At 29.3% G+C, this 16951-nt stretch overlaps 1 protein-coding gene across 1 annotated transcript; it reads right to left on the minus strand.

The window, feature by feature from the left end:
• Nucleotides 1-276: 276 nt before the first annotated feature.
• LOC106685526 (alpha-tocopherol transfer protein) lies at nucleotides 277-15763 on the minus strand. The gene is made up of 7 exons (XM_014428258.2): nucleotides 15749-15763; nucleotides 10815-10916; nucleotides 8186-8348; nucleotides 6545-6794; nucleotides 3789-3902; nucleotides 2858-2963; nucleotides 277-1564 (listed from the first exon to the last, which is right to left on the minus strand). The coding sequence occupies exons 2-7, from the start codon at nucleotides 10903-10905 to the stop codon at nucleotides 1422-1424; spliced, it is 867 nt and encodes a 288-aa protein (XP_014283744.1). The 5' UTR covers nucleotides 10906-10916; nucleotides 15749-15763; the 3' UTR covers nucleotides 277-1421.
• Between the last annotated feature and the right edge of the window lie 1188 nt (nucleotides 15764-16951).

A 16951-nucleotide genomic window follows, 5' to 3' on the forward strand; every position in this document is an offset into this window, starting at 1 on the left:
AATTACTAAAATCTTAAATAATTGCAGTTCCGTTTCAGATTAAATTTATCATATTTTAGGTAACATCCTCTTTTTTAAAGTTTTTCCAATCTATAGCAGTTTAAAATTTAGGTTTGGTTAAAAAATATAAAATATTATAATTATTACACAATGACACATTATTATTTTAATTACAAGTCATCCTAGACTTGTAATTTAGGTGCCTAATTTGAAAAAGAGGAAGTATATTTCAGGGTTGACTACAAAGGTTCATAATTAGAAATGATTAAACAAAAGTAAACACATTAAAAATAATTAGTTTTAATAATAATATTATTTATAAAATTAATAATAATTGGTACTTTATAACTCACATCACATTTACTAGTTGTAAGTCTATTTAATACAGTTGTAAATCTCAGTAAATACATTTTTCAAAAAGTAACGACTTATCGTTTTCGAAAAGTAAATAAAAACATGACCTTCTACTCCCCTCATATCCTTTGTTGTTCAGCAATATTCCAGGTCTTTTAGAATGATCTCCTCCTAAGTCGTTCAAAGCTAAAATGTAAATTTGGTAATCCTACCATTTCTGTCCAAAACCCTTCACTGACTATCCAACATCGACGGTTGGAAGGAGGTGATGGGCATTGTACACAGCCCTAGGAAAAGACCAACCACCTGCCAACGAAGAACAATCAGGAGAAAAAGAAGTGCAATTACTCCAATAAATATACCTTTTCTACTGGTTGTATAGTAAGAAAATTGTTAATAAAGAGTTACACGCAACTGGTGACATACATATACCCAAGACCTAGTACCCCCTGCTGTAAAAAACAAGTTATGAGGGATTAGTGTTTGTTAAGTTTTACTTAAGCTTGTCTACTTACACAAGGATTTGACTCGACTCATCTTCAAAGGTTGTTTACCTAACAAACATTAAAATTAATATTAATTGTTCAGCTTACTTTTATTTTATATAAAAATTAAATATATTCTCACCTAAGCCAGACCCTGTTATCATTGATATATTTTTATCCATTCCTATCAAATAGTAAATTGGTAATAAGTATTTTCCCTGTTAGCAAAGTAATAAATAACATGACATGCGTTAAGAACTGCATCCAGCTTAAATTTTTATTTCTTAAAATTTAGGGAATTGAAAGAAAAAAACTATGATATAGATAGTAGAGCCCATACTCAACATATCAGCAAGCTAAACATTTTTAAATATCAACGATTAAATTATTTTCGACGGACATTACTAAACTTCGCCAAAATGTTTTTAAGACTTTATAAATTAAAAATTTACAAATCAGACAGTTTTATTATATTCGACACATAAATCATCAGATGTATGAAAGGTTGATTAACTTTGAAATAATATAAAAAATTAATAAATTATTTGATATCCCTGGATAACTACTAACAAACATGTATAATCAGTCCACATTTAAAGATCTAAATGTTCCGTTTACGCCATAAGTATTTTTTCCATCTGGTAGTCTTTTTGTCTCATCTGCAACTTGATGATTCGTCTTCTCAAACCAGTCTCGGTTCTTCCGAAGCTTTTCAAGCCAATAATCTGAAATGGCAAGTAATATTAGATATGCAGTTTATAATTTAAAAATATTCAATTACTTCAAAGCACCTAGAATATAAAATTAAGTGTTTAATTTTAATTCTTAGAAAACGGTCCATCAAAAATCTATAATATATCATAATAATGATTATATTCGTACATATATAAAAATAATTAATAAATGTGTACCACTACAACCCATGAAGAGTCAGGGGTACACTTGTTTGGCAGAAAGTAATGATACTAGACCTATGGTTGTGCAATGAGATGATTTGGTCATAATCACGCTCGGCCACCAGAGGATATACCTCAATTCTCTGTTCAGGGTAACCACTATGTGAGGCTGGGTGGACCTCGGAAGACTCCCGAACCTACAGGGTGAAATGACGAATTTTTAAAAACCCCTCTCTAAGGTACCTCAAATTTTGTTTTTTGAAATAACTAACATTTTTATCAGCGCTGAATATAAACTATGGAAGAATTTCATCATTAACTTAAGGGGAGAAGAAGAAAAATATTTTTCCCAGTAGAAAACACGTTTCCGGGAATATGAATGGTAATACGTACTATTTACTATTGGAAAGTCGAATATTTTAGAAAAAATAAGAAAGTCGGAGAAAGTTATGAAAAATGCCTTTCAGTTGACAAGATGACTAACTCCATAAAATCATTCTTAGTATTTTAAACATTGATTCAATAACAACTTTGCATTGAATGGATGGATCAGAGCAGAATGTAAACTGTTATATTTTTGTATTTCTTCCCTACTTTTGAAAAAAAAATTTTGGAGCGTTAAATATTATTAAAATTACTTTTCTGTCAACTAAAAAGCTCATTTTTATTCTGCGAACTTGAGTAGATTGGGAGTAGGACCGAGTGTATCGGATGCTCTGAATGATGACCAGAAGAATGTGGAAATGGTCTTAGTTTTCTTAAAAAGGAATGGCCTTTTGAATAAGATTTAAACCAGAAAATCTGTTATACGTAATAAAAAAATACCAACAGAAGTAATTATTTAAATTTTTTTTTCGAAATTATTTAAAGTGAAATAGAATTATAGAAATAAAATAAAGCACGAAACATGGGCGTTGATGACCTCAGGGTTTTACGCCCTTAAGCCCCAGACAACAACAACAACAGCTCATTTGTATAATTAGTATAGGGAAGGTATTGCCACAGTGTATAACATAGTAATATCTGTTCTAAAACGAGCGTGTATTAATTTCAGCTCATGGAAGGATTAGTAAAAATTAAATGATATTCGCACCGCACCAATTTTATTTATATAATACTCACTATTTAAATCAGTTGAAGATATTTCTCTACCACCAAAATCACAGGGCAGCAACTCCTGAGGAAAGCATTTTTTTGTAACTGTGACATCTTCTGTTGTAACTAACATCTGAAATACAAACATTTATAAGAAATTACGTTACAGAAATTTATAAATTTCACTAATAAAGGCTGTTGTAACTTTAGAGAAAGATAGGAAAGTTAAATTTAGTGACATGACTATATTTTTTTTTATTCATCGATGACAATTTTATTTATCCATTGTTACATACTGATAAATAAAACAACCTGGAAAAAAATTAGCATGCTACCTTTAATTTTTTAAAAAATGCCGTATAAATAGACAAACATGTAGAGAGTTTAATTTATCACTAACTGTTAAACACATACTGACAGACTACATAAATTTGATAGACATCGGATTAACATACCATTTGGCAACTAAACTTTCCCAAAACATAATAGCTCTTAAATTTCGGAACTATTTGGTTACATTAAGAAAAACAAATATGGGCGAATTTTATTTATTTACATCTGTATTAAATCAATTAATGTCACTTACTATTATCGCATTAATTTTCTTTTCTTTTAAATTTTATTTTATTTTTTTTTCCAGTATAGATATAATAATATTAGTTCCCGAGAGGTTAGTCAGTATTCGCAGGAAAACATCACCACCATCACTGTGGATTGCCTTTTATTATATTTTTAAAAATAATGTAAGAATACTTGTCAAAAAAAAAAATCTTTAGTAAATTAACTTTCAAATTTGTGATTTTAGAGGAATTCGCTAAAATCACAAATTTAATTGGTCATGCAAGATTTTTTAATTTTGCTATTAATGACTAAATTTTTCTAATTGATGCAATTAATATTAACTTAGGATTCTAAATAATATAATAATACTGATATTAAATATTAATATCTAACTTACCCTGCCAAATAACTTCTTGCTTAAAAAAGGTTTTATAAAAGTATTAACAATTACATCCATGAACTTAGGTGAATTAAAAAAAATAAGTTTCTTCATTTTCGTCGGGATAGCTTTCTGGAAAATAATAACATAATGTAAATGTGATAAAAAAATGATTAACTTAAATATTGTAGTATTTGTTAAAAATTAATTAATTTGTACGTAAAGTACTCCATGCTGACAAAATTATTTTCAGAAAACTATGGATGTGGAGGTTATTTATATTTTATTTGTTATGCTAATAAAATAATTGCACTTTATTAAAAAATAATCAATATTACAATTAACAGATTAAAATTAATATTGTTGTGGTTATAATTGTATTAAGTGTTATATTAATTGTGTTCACCTAACATTTGACAATTATTATAATTAATTATAACATTTAGCTCGATTACTTCAATTCATTAAATATCCACTGAAAAGTAAATTAAACTATAAATGAACAGAGATTTTAATACAATATTAATATCTTGGGCTTGGATGTTTATTAAATTCATATGTCTTATTGACAGAAATATCAGCATGTACCAACTCAAGATTTTTTTGTTGTTTTTTTTCGATTTTTTTTTTTGTTCAAACCAGCTCCAAAAAATTTAATTTAATAATTTAATTAAACTCCACAGAGTTTATAAATATATAAATGTGAATCAATGAGAACAGAATATAAATGTGAATCAATGAGTAATTAAGTGTTCTCTAATATCAGGTAGGTCTTATCCTAAAAACACTGAAATAGTCCAACAGAGCTCATGTGCAGAATTTTTAAAACATATTCTTCTAAAGTACCTTTAATACTGTTTATAAGAATAAAATAACCAGTTCTCATTGTTAGAAATAATAAATAATGAATAAATACAAAATTTTATGACAAAAATAAATATATATACTTGATGTTTCACGATTGGACACGGCGGCTTCGTTATATTGCGTTATACTGTTGTATTAGATAATATGTAAAATTTTATTTTACTAACTGGAGAAACCCAAAAATAGAATTTTTTATAGCAACTGAAAAAAAAAATATATTGTCATAATTTTCGCCTGCGCCGTTCTTTCGATACCCCCCCCCCCTCCTGCCAAAAAACGACAAAAATAACTTTATTTATAATCTTTAAGATTATATATATAATCACTTTCTTGAGACTGGTTAATATTGTTTACAAATGATTTTAGCCGAATTGGCCGAAACGTCGGACTTATAGGATAAAAATGTTTTGAGAATAAAATGTTATTTAATTATACAAAAATATAAAACTATCATTAACATGTATGTTGATATTCCGCAATAGTAGTAGCCTGTTCACCCAAGCCCTTCCTTTCATCTAAAATTATTTACAAGAACCAAAACCTAACTATATCTTATTTAATTTACTATTCTTTTTAGTCTAAAACACATTGTTCTGTTGGATGTTACCTTCTCATTTCAGTTTTACACACAGGAATGTTGTCAGCTTAGTGTCAGTGTGAGAGTCAGTTACATTCGGACAAGGTGCATTATCAAACTTAATCCAACTTTCATACATGAACACTGCCAAAAATATATATTTATAGAGTATTGCGAAAGCCAATAAACCATTCTTTGATTTGACATATAGTATGTAGTTGTTATATCCGTTTTCCTCTTTTTTTTTAGTGTTAAGTGTTAATCCCGCTAGCCTGTCAGTAGTTGGAAGAACTTTATACGAATTTGAACCATGATTCCTAGGATTTTGATATCCTCTTTTTATCTCACTCCTTTCTAAGCGAGTACCGTCTATCGGAACATGGGTTTGAGTTGAAGAACCAACTGATATTGAAATCCAGTACACTCCCAATATTGCCGTCAGTACATTCTGCTCAGATTCCCCGTCGAAGCCATTCCCCCTAAATAACCAGATGTTGGAAAAATTCAATCATACAACCATGGGACGATTTATGAACGATTTTATGAATCTTCTTTGGCCAAATGGTGTACCGTATGAAATTTTTTCTTATTTTTGACAAACGGCGTTGACATATACCTTGCACGCGCATCAGAAACACTATGTTTCTGAAGCTGCTCGGTATCCTGTGGTATGGTGATGAATTTAAAAAAATTTCCTGTGGTAAATTTGTTTAAATTCATCTATTAAAAAGTAATTTTTTAAAAACTTCTAGCCGATTACAAATGTTAAAAATTACTCTGAACTGACCCTAACCTCTAACCTGTCTTGAGATAGGGGCGTAGCCCAATAAGATACTACGTACTACTCCAAGAACTTTTACCAAACAAAAAAAAAGTTTTTTTTTTTATGTGTATGTGGAATAGTACGGAAAGAGAAAAAATTACATTCGAAAAAATAAAAATGTGAATCATGATTTATAGTGTATTTCTACAAATATTTGTCTAAATTTGTTACATTTTAAACCAGTACGACTGATAACAATAGAACCCTTCCACGTAAGTCCGGCAACGCCTGATATCTTCAACCTTAAGAACAATAGTAGACATTAGAATATGGATGGGGATCCCTCCAACATTTAAAAACCTTTGTCATTACATCATTACTTCCGTGTTTACCATACCTTCATTTAGTGAACTATCAGTAATTGTTTGATAAAGTCTAAAAATATTAAAAATATATTTTTTTGGCTTGTAAAGAAATGGTGTAAAATTATCAAATTTATGAACTGTATATAACAACTTTTTGTTCTTTATTTTTATTACGAAATTTATAAATATGCTTATTTAATACCTCAAACCAAGGCAGGAAAAAAGCATTGGCTTGTATGCTGAGCTTGGTTAAGATGGAAGCCTCAAAGTCCGCTAGGTCACAGACGAATACAACCCCTGCTGCATCAGGCCACTCTATCATGGCCAAATCTACCATCATCGTCACCCGTGCCACAAATTGATGATGGTTGAACTTCGAAATGTCTAAGTTGAAGACGCCCATTACGATAACGTATCCCTCAGGGGTCTTGTTTGGTAGGATGTACAGCTTCCTAGAAGAATTCTCTGATCAGTAGATCGTAACTACGTATCATTATTGTAATTATATTAATACAAATGATAACAACTTACAATAAGTAACAAACATATTATAATGGGCTGTGTAAGGAATATTTTCTGAGAATTGAAGCTGTATCACAAAAGAATATTGATCCTTAAGAATCACAATAGTCAAATCATATTACTTAGTAAATACCAATCCTTTAAATGTTTTATAGAAAGGATCCATATTACTTTTATATCTATTTAATGTCACTTATATCTATTTTATGTATTTACACGAAAGTCATTTTTCGATAGTAATACTAATTCCAACTTTTTTTTCACCCACTTATTTGGTTTTATTATTTTTAAATTTAAATCTTTGAAATAGGAAAACAAAAATAAATTTTAACTGGATCTCACTCAAAATCTGAGAGTTTACATTTCAAGGTACGTATACTCTCAAAATCGAGAAAAAAAATTGGGCAATAGGAATGGCTATTCTCCGAAGACTATCGAGCAAATTTTAGTTCATTTCATCAAAGCCAGAGATCATCCCAGGATTGAGGAGGTGATCCTCGGAATTTAAACACATTTAAAAACTTTAATTATAATTATGTAGCAACAATTACAAAAAAGGTTTTTTTGATTTCATTATATAAAGCAATAAAACAATAACATCATCTAGATATTTGTATATACTTTGGGAAAGTGATTCCGACATATTTTGTTCATATATTTTCACAAATAGTCGAATTATAGGTATATGAAAACTGTAATCAGACACCATTTTGAAACAAAATGACTGATGGTAATGACAGTCACTTGAAGTCACTCGGTCGTTAAGCATTTACGTCCACACTCCTCCTTTTTGTTGGGTATGAGGTAACTTTATGTTTTTTTGTCACAATAAGGAACAAGACAATGCAGAATCAAGTTGAAGACATGAATTAAATAGATTGATGTTCACAATAGAATAATAAGTATTTTTTCCCATCCATTTGTCTAAAGATATATTTATTTGAATTTCAGTACCGAACTACCTAAAATATCAGATTTTCAGACAAAAATATTTTCTGTATCATCAGTGTCCACAAAATATTTCATTTCATATAATAGCTTAACATATATTAGCACATGAACAATATTAATCACTTTATAAAGGGATTTATTTTATTATTTTTGACTTGAGGACCAACATGAACAATAAATTAATGATGAAACGGTGCATCTCTGTTATGATACTTGTATTAGCTGTAAATTCTCATTTTCTAGACCAGACTCACTTACATTCCTTCAATGGTGGATTAATTTTGTATTACACTTATTGTACATATTGCTATAAATACAGATACAATTTAAAAGTATATAATATATAGATATAGTTATAAATCCGCCTTACATTCCTTCACAGCCCCGCTTAAATGCTGGATCTTCCGGGTCTCTGCCCGGAAAAGTGAAGTAATGAGGTGCCGTGGACTTGCATGTGAAATAGTTGTCCAACTTTTTCTTCGCTATCTCCAGACTCTTTGTTCCAAGTACGTAAGCTGTAAGAATCCGTTTATCTATAACAAGGCACACCATTAATAACAACTATACACAATTTATATTATACATTTGTATATTATATAAATTAATATAGAAATGGAATTAACAAAACTGGTTAAAAAAAATTAAAATATTCCATAAGTTTGAAAAGACAAGCATGTTAATAGGTTTGATTAAACTTAATAGTTATTTTGGTCCTATTATTTACTATATTCTCGATCTGAATTGCAATAAACTGGATACAATTTATGACAACAATATAAATTAAGCTGATATTGTTATTATTAATATTGAAGCTGAAATTTTGAACGGGCACAGATTATAGATTATTTTATCCGATTTGATAAGAAGGGAATGGGAAAAACATGCACGCGACCAATATTTCACAATGTTTATCATTTGATATATCATTCATGCATCACTAGCTAATTTAAATGAATATCAGAGATAACAAAGTAAGAAGAGAAGAAAATAAAAAAAAAATAAAGATAAATAAATTATAAAAATGGGAAACAAAACATATTCTCTAAATAAAATATTTTTCATATCTATGAATCTTTTATTGTGAAAGGAAATTCCTTCAGTTTGATTGGATTTGTTTTTATTTAGTGGCGTAAAACATCATTGGTCATTAACGTGATTTATTTCTTATTTAATTTTGCTTACATTTGTTTTATTTTATTTTTAATTTTAGTATTTTTTTTTTTTTGTCCGTTCGATGTTATATTTGTGCCAGTAAACCTTTTGATTTTAAAAACTGAAAGACTAATTTTATTATTTTTTCATTGCCTCTGAGTTTTTTTTTAAATATCCGGGTTTAATCCAAACCTATTGAGGTGTGATATAAAATATAGGCATTCTCGGAAAATATTTCTAAGTGTTCTTGCCTGGCCAGTACGGTCTCCTCTCTACGGTATTTACGGCTGGTGGTACCCCAGGGTTTGACGTCCTTTTTAATAATTTTTAGTTACTCCTTGGGATTTCATTCCAAAAAGATTGCCATCTATCTTTTCTTAGATTTCCTTTTAAAGGGGTTTGCTCATTATTGATGGAGTTAAAATTGCTTTGCCCGAGTACTTCTCTTGCAGCTTGATCGACCAGTTCATTTCCTGCAATTCCTACATGATTTGGGACCCATATAAATGTAACTGACACCTAGATTTATTAGAGTGTATAAGTAAAAATGGATGCAGGAAATTTTCGGATGCTCCGCATAAATAGGTTCTAAACCTTTTAATGAGCTTAATGAGTCTATAATTGTTATGTTGTTGTGTTTCAAAGACAAACCGAAATGAAGTGCTGCTGATATTATTTTGAGTTTGGCAATGAATATGCTACATAGTTTGTGGAGTTTAATTTTGTACGTTGAGTCATTTGTTACAAAGGATGATGCTGACGATCGGTCTGATTTTGATCCGTCTGCGTAAGTGTTTGCTCATGATTCGTCAATAGCTATCATTAAACTAATGATACAATTTAAAGATCATAGTAACAAAATTATTAATTGAATCATAAATCACAGACACTATCATTAAAAATATATTTATATTTATAATATTTGATAAATATTGAATAATACTGAATTGATATAAGATAAATTTTTTATAATTTCTTATATTGATATAAGAAAATTTCTTGTACAAATACTTCATCACAATTTTCTTTTAAAATCCAATAATTGAGTTGAAAAAAGAATAAAATACTTTTATGATCTCATCGTTGGAATTAAATTTAATATTGAGCCTTACATGAAACTATCTTATTTGAACAAAATCGGCTGAAAAAACAATAAATACGAAGTGTATATTAGTACTTTTCATTTACATATTATATAAAGTACGCAAATAATATTCAGTAAAAACAAAATTGAATATTGCAATTAATTTCGATAGGTAATAAATTTTTTTACAAATAATTTTAAGAGACAAAACAATATTCCTAAAGTGCCGCTCTCACTGAGAGTATAAAGCAAAATACTATAAAGATCACTTCCTTTGTGCAAAAAATATTTGCAAAAAAGATGAAGATATCATGTAAATTTGTATAAATATTTAATGTATTGTATTTTATATTTGTATTCTGTAACCATATATAAAAATAAAGAGGTTTGAAAATAAAAACAAAAAAGATTTGAACGTTCCTTTATTGAGTATTCCTAATTTTCTAAAGATTTTTGAACACCTGTTGACATTTTGGCAGGTTTATAATATCATTGTTACTAGCCAGAAGATAATAGTTCACTAATTATCGCCTTCGAGTAAACTTTCATAGTACAGTGCAAGATCTGAAGTTTTTTGGGCATTAAGACATATGCTTCTACAATAATTAAATTCGGAATACAAAAAAAAAACATATCAACCTTCATTTACCATACTTTATGAGACTGATCAGATGCTATTTTAAATAAGAAGAATCAGACACCATGTAAAATTAAATAAATGTAGCTCAGTATAACAATCAAAATGATTCTATAAAAAACATACCAATGTTCTGTGGAAGATGTGGTTGTTTTTGTAACCATTCCTTTAAGCGCTGAAGGTCTTCTTCTAACTTATAATCAGCTATGGAAGACATTTGAAGATATACTGGGTCGATGAAACAAAAAAAATTAATATAAACTAATTACTAGTCGCTGGTCATTAAAATCACAATAAAATGATATATTACTAGTATAATATAATATATAGAATGATAAAAATATTATATTAACGCAATATAAAATCAAAAACCATGGTTTCATATGTAATAAAAGTATGATCTTTAGGGATTCAAACTTATTTTAAGTCTCGATCTGCGTAAAATATGAGCTATTACTCACGAAACACTTAAAACAAACTTTATTGGTATAATACAAACAAGAATGTTAACATAACTAGTGCTACTGAGCTAATGACACGTACTCTAATGCTAGACTAAGTAGGGAGACATATATATAGTGGTGGGGATTAGTGCTGATGCTGCCTTAAATTTGGTGGTGATCCGGGGATAACTCCTCCCAACCGAAGAATGAAGCTTCCCAGCGAGTGATTGGATGAGAATGTGCCCAAGGGTTGAAGGGCTGTGGCTGTGGAACTTCTGCTGTTGGTTTGTTGATGTTAAAGACTTTCCTAATTTGAGTATACTTGAGGTATATATGATACAAGAATAAGTAAAGTACAATAATTGAGAAAATTATTTGCAATATTGCAGGTATATACATATAATGATCCTATGATAAGCAATCTAATTCTAAATTGGAAGTTTCTATCTATTTTAAATTATGAAAAGATGTGTTGTAATGAGTATAACTAAAGATTTCATATGAATATGACATAGGTAATAAACTAATATCCTTATTTCTAGTAATATTTACAAAAAGAGTCATTATTTCCTAATTTTAGTACAAAACTTTTAGGTATAGGAATAGGTAATGTAGTATTAGGTTGAGGGTATAAAACATTTTGGTTATAAAAAATATATACATCAATATCTTCTATATATGTAATAAAAGGTTCTTCATTATTAGTAGTAGTTTTACAAGAGGTAATATTATTTCTGATAACTGGATTATTACAAGAGTTTGTATTTAGTAACACATTTGTACAATAATAATTTGTTTTTGATATAAGTACAATTTCCAGTAAAGCTGGGTTGTGAGAAAATAAAATTAAGTGATTAGGTACAACTGTTTTTACAAGACTGATGGAGCTGATAACAAGTACAATGTTGAAAGTTTTCTACTTTCTTTTGGGATTGATAGAATATATTGAATTGTACCATTCATATAGCACAGTGGATTTTGCTAGTTAACCGTAAAGTTTCCAAATCTTTACTTATATATTTTTGTTGTAGGTGTGTATGTTTAATAATGTCTGCGTGTGGTATGCCAAGTCTACACATCTCCAGAGAATTTTCTATATCAAGAATTCAAATTGTTATATAATTTATAATTGAATAGAGTTCTTCTAAGTGTATTTTATATTTGTTTTTGTCAGTTTGTGTTATGGCTTTGTTCAATTTTTTATTAATATTTATAATTTGTATATCTTCAGTAAATTTGGAAATCATTTTCTTGTTGATTGTAAGTTCTTTAATTAAGTTGTTGTGTATAGCATTTTCGTTATGTTCAAGATTATCATACCTTTCCTTGTCGGAAGCATCCATATTACCAGTTAACCATTTGATAGCAGTACCGAGACCATTAATAAGTCCTCGATTATTTCTGTTATGTGACGTTAAATATTCGATTTTATCTTCTAAGTACAGAATTTGTTTAAGTGTCAACTTCTTTAGCTGGGAAATGTATTAAACCCTGTTTAATAGTTTGTATATTGTCAATTAAATCAAAGAAATGTAAGTAATGAATTACAGTGTCGTGATCTTCCAAGACAGAAGAGTCAGCGAGCTTAAAAGTCATAAACCTCCAGAATGTGTCACGTCAGTTAGTTGATAAGCTACCGTCGGAGTCACTATCAGCAATGTCCAGATCAACAACTGGTCCAATGTCATCTGTTAGCAAAACACATGTCTTCTCATGAGCCTTTCTAGGTCTCCTTACGTTGTTAGTATGTGCATGCACTATTTTGTTTCTATCTACAAGGGTATATACTGGCTTGTAGAGGTTCACATTATATGTATGCATCGTCGAGTATTTCGGGTGGGTCTTCTGATTTTGATTTAAGTATTCCATACGTTTTTATTTTTCATCCGAAATTTGTCTATGAGCTAATTTATGTATTAAATTTAATTTATCGTGATATTTTTGTACAAGATTTTCCTTAATTATTTGTTCATTCCGGTCGGAATCAATAATTTTTCCGAAGGTAATTTCATTTGGTGTTAATTTAAGATTTTTATTTAATTTTTATTAAACGATCGAACTGCAATATTTACATTGGTTTCTAAACTAATATAAGGATTTTCCTCTTTTATGACCCGTAATAGTTCAATTAACGTAGAATGTGCCCGATTTAGTATACCTAAAGAATTAGAGTTATTGAAACTGTATAGTAGCACACTATTCCCAAACTTCCTAGTAAATTTTGAATTAAGGCATTTTTGTATTCTCAACTTAGTCGAATGTGTTTGTTAACAGGCAGTCTCTAGCAAATCCTTTTAATTTTTATTTAACAATGTTTAGTAACTGATCGTGATTTTGATTTTTTAACGTATTATTATCTCAACATACAGTATTAAAAATTTTTGTAACGTCATTAACAAAAAATACTACATCGTAAGGATTTCCATCGAAACTGGACAAATAATTTTCTTTGGTCATTTGATATGTAATTCCCATGTTTTCGGTGGGATTAGTTTCTAAAGGTTCTAAATTAATATTACGCCTCTGTATTAATCCATCACCAGTTTTTTCCATGAAATAAAATAGTAATTATGATAAAGATTTGTTTATAAATAAAAATAAAGTATAAAATATATATAAAAAAATACATAAAAATTATTATACCTCAAGTACTCTAAAAAGTAGTTCCAGAGATCTAGTTCAAATAAAAATTCGAACTGGGGTTAAACTCGAAGAGTACCAAGGGTGATTTTTTGTAATCGGTGCCTTCAGTCTTCTTGATTACCAGAGGTCTTCGATCCTTGTAATATTTTTGATAGTACAAGTGATGGAGTCTTCCTGTGGTCTCAGGACAAAAAATGGCGAAGAACGTTCACGATTTTATAATCACTCAAGTTGAACCCAGTCCCTGTTCGGGCGCCAAATATGAACTATTACTCACGAAACACTTAGAAAAGTGTATTGCTAAAAAACTTTATTGGTATAATCCAAACAAGAATGTTTAGTGCTACTAAACTAATGACACGTAGTCTAATGCTAGCTAGACTAAGTAGGGAGACATATACATAGTGGTGGGGGATTACTGCTGATGCTGCATTGAATTTGGTGGTGACCGGGGGATAACTGTACTATCTGAATAATCCTTAGTGCAGTAAAATAGTTAAACAATAGCAAGATTCTTTGCTCCCTAATTTTTAATTTGAAAGAGACAGGGAGTAGTAATACAGTAGTACATTAATTCATTCTACTATATTTGTAAACTGTGTTATTATTTTAATTTGCCTTCTCTGTATTTATCCTCCTACCTTCGCCCTCTGACCTTCCATAAGGGCCCACAGCGAATATCAGTAAGACTGGCATACCTCTTCTCAGTCGTAAGCCTAAGCTTTATGGAGTGGATCCCCTTCCCCATCTCCTCCACGACCGTAAACGCAGACCTTACGGAGTTAAGCTTCCGTCCTGCGAGAATTAACGGCGGATACCCTGAAAACTCGCCTATATTCCTGTCAATTCACCTACCTATACTAATTGAGTATGCATTGTTAAGGCTTTCTGATGTAGAGTACCTATTATCTTCAAAAGAAGTCAGAACTAATTAATTATCCACATCCACCGCGAAAAATGCTTGACATCCACAAGCTACTTATCTCATCAAAATAATACGAATGTATTTTAATATTTAAAAAGAATCATTGTATGCAATACCACCGATTCACCCCTTCAATATGATTTATTCAAGTGCTTATCATGTACAAGTAAATAGATAAATTGATGTCGAATCTGTTTTATTGCGATAGCTAAAATTTATCATAATTAAGAGAACTGATTAGACACGTGGCTATGAAGTGGAATGTCTATTTTTCTTGAAAAGAAACATGAAAATGTTTTATCTTCCAAAGCTAGATTCTCTGACCAAAATATTCATTAAAGTTTTACTAAAGTTGGTCACAATACAGAATAAGTAATTAAGTATGATTTAGAGAGGAAAATCCGGTAGATATCTGTTCTAGTAATTTTAATTATATTTGATTAATATTTATATAGATTATGTTTAAACACCAATATATATACATATAAATAATCGTTGTCTGTCAAAGGTGTAAAGCATTCAATTAGAAAATGGTTTATTGAAAAAAGTACCAACAATTGAAATTTTAAGGTAGGACGAAACAAACTTATTGGAGAAATATTACATGATTTACCTACAAAAAAAAATGGAGGGTCAGAGGTTGAGTACTTTGTAAGAAAGTTCTGTTTCTTGAACAACGGCTGTGAAAGGAGGTGATTTCTTCAGGATCACGCTTAACGAACAGAGTTTTCTCCAGCTTTGGGTACCCACTTTATGTGGGTGGGTGAACCTCGGAGGGCTCTGGAACCTACAGGGTTAACTCATAGCTTATAAAACACTTCACAGTTTCTTCTTGATTCGTAATAATTAGTTTATCGATAACAAGAACTATCGCACCCAACGGATGGTGGGTTAATATTCCACTGTTGTATGAGAAATACTATCCCTTCAAAAATGGATACACAAAAAAAAGATTTATTTTATGGTTTTATTTATAATAATCTGGTATATTTATTTTTTTTTTAATTTAATATTATTATTAACATATAAACAATACAAAGCTCACCTACACAAATCTAAACATAAGCCAGAGCCCAGACGGTTTTAGACTGACCAGAGGGAATTTATATCTGATAACCCCTATCACATCAACTCGCTCACAAGCACTAATTGGTTGGTGCCAATAAGTGTATAGACATGATATAATTTTTATACTTTTGGTAGTTATCAAAACAAAGAAATATCGAATAACAAAAAAATTAATCAATTTTAAAATAAGACAGGTTGCATAGAATAAAAATATACTGTAAATTAAAATGATATTAAGACAAAGTTCAGTTTGTGCTTCTCGGAAACTAAATATCATACATATAATAATTTGTTCTTCTATTTTCATCTTTGAATAAAGTATCTGAACTTTAATAGCATCAATCAATCGTGAAAAAGTTCAATAGAACTCTATTCCATTATTTTCCTAGAAAAAAAAATGACTTCCTTTTTCCTATTAGTTCTTCGCGATTTTAATATTCTTGTTTTACTGCAAATTATGACACAAATTTTCATCAAATCAAAGTGCTTTGGAGAAATAATGAAATTAAAGAAGTGATGGCTTTTTGTAGTGATTTTCGTAGAAGGAAACGGTTTCTGAAATTTTGAAAAACCTGCCATGAACCATTTTCAACCATTCTCCTGATAAATATTTGTTTACATCTGGTCTTATAGAATATAAACACTTCAGGACCTCTAATTGTCAATTAGCAATTGAAACCTAACTGTTTAAATAAAATACTACATCTAAAATTAATTTATTTTTGTTTTACTGTATTTCATATTAAAAATAATGATGTATTTTCTGTGTTTAAATATTGTGACATACCTAATAATACTAGGGCAAATTACACAGCACAGTATCCTCGAATTCTCTAATATATAAATTAAGCACTATTATGAATCAATTAAACTGTGGATAAGTTGATTACACAAAACTTTTCATATAGTCCTCAATCACAAGTGCTAATGAAATTTTAAATAGAAAAATAACTATTATTATTTGTGAAAAATAACATAACAAATAAATTTATCATATAAAGCTTCTAAAACTAGAATAAGAAATGAATTATATTAAAATAAAACTACATAATTTACTTTCAAGAATTATTTACTTAATTTTTACAGATCTTCCGGGAATAATTCATATTAAAAAAGAACATATTGATTTTTAAAAAGATAAACATTGTTATAATAAAGAATAAGTCTAAATAAATAAAAGTTTT

Source organism: Halyomorpha halys, unplaced genomic scaffold, assembly GCF_000696795.3.
Source record: "Halyomorpha halys isolate HHAL.00 unplaced genomic scaffold, Hhal_1.1 Scaffold708.1, whole genome shotgun sequence".
Taxonomy (NCBI): Eukaryota; Metazoa; Arthropoda; class Insecta; order Hemiptera; family Pentatomidae; genus Halyomorpha; species Halyomorpha halys.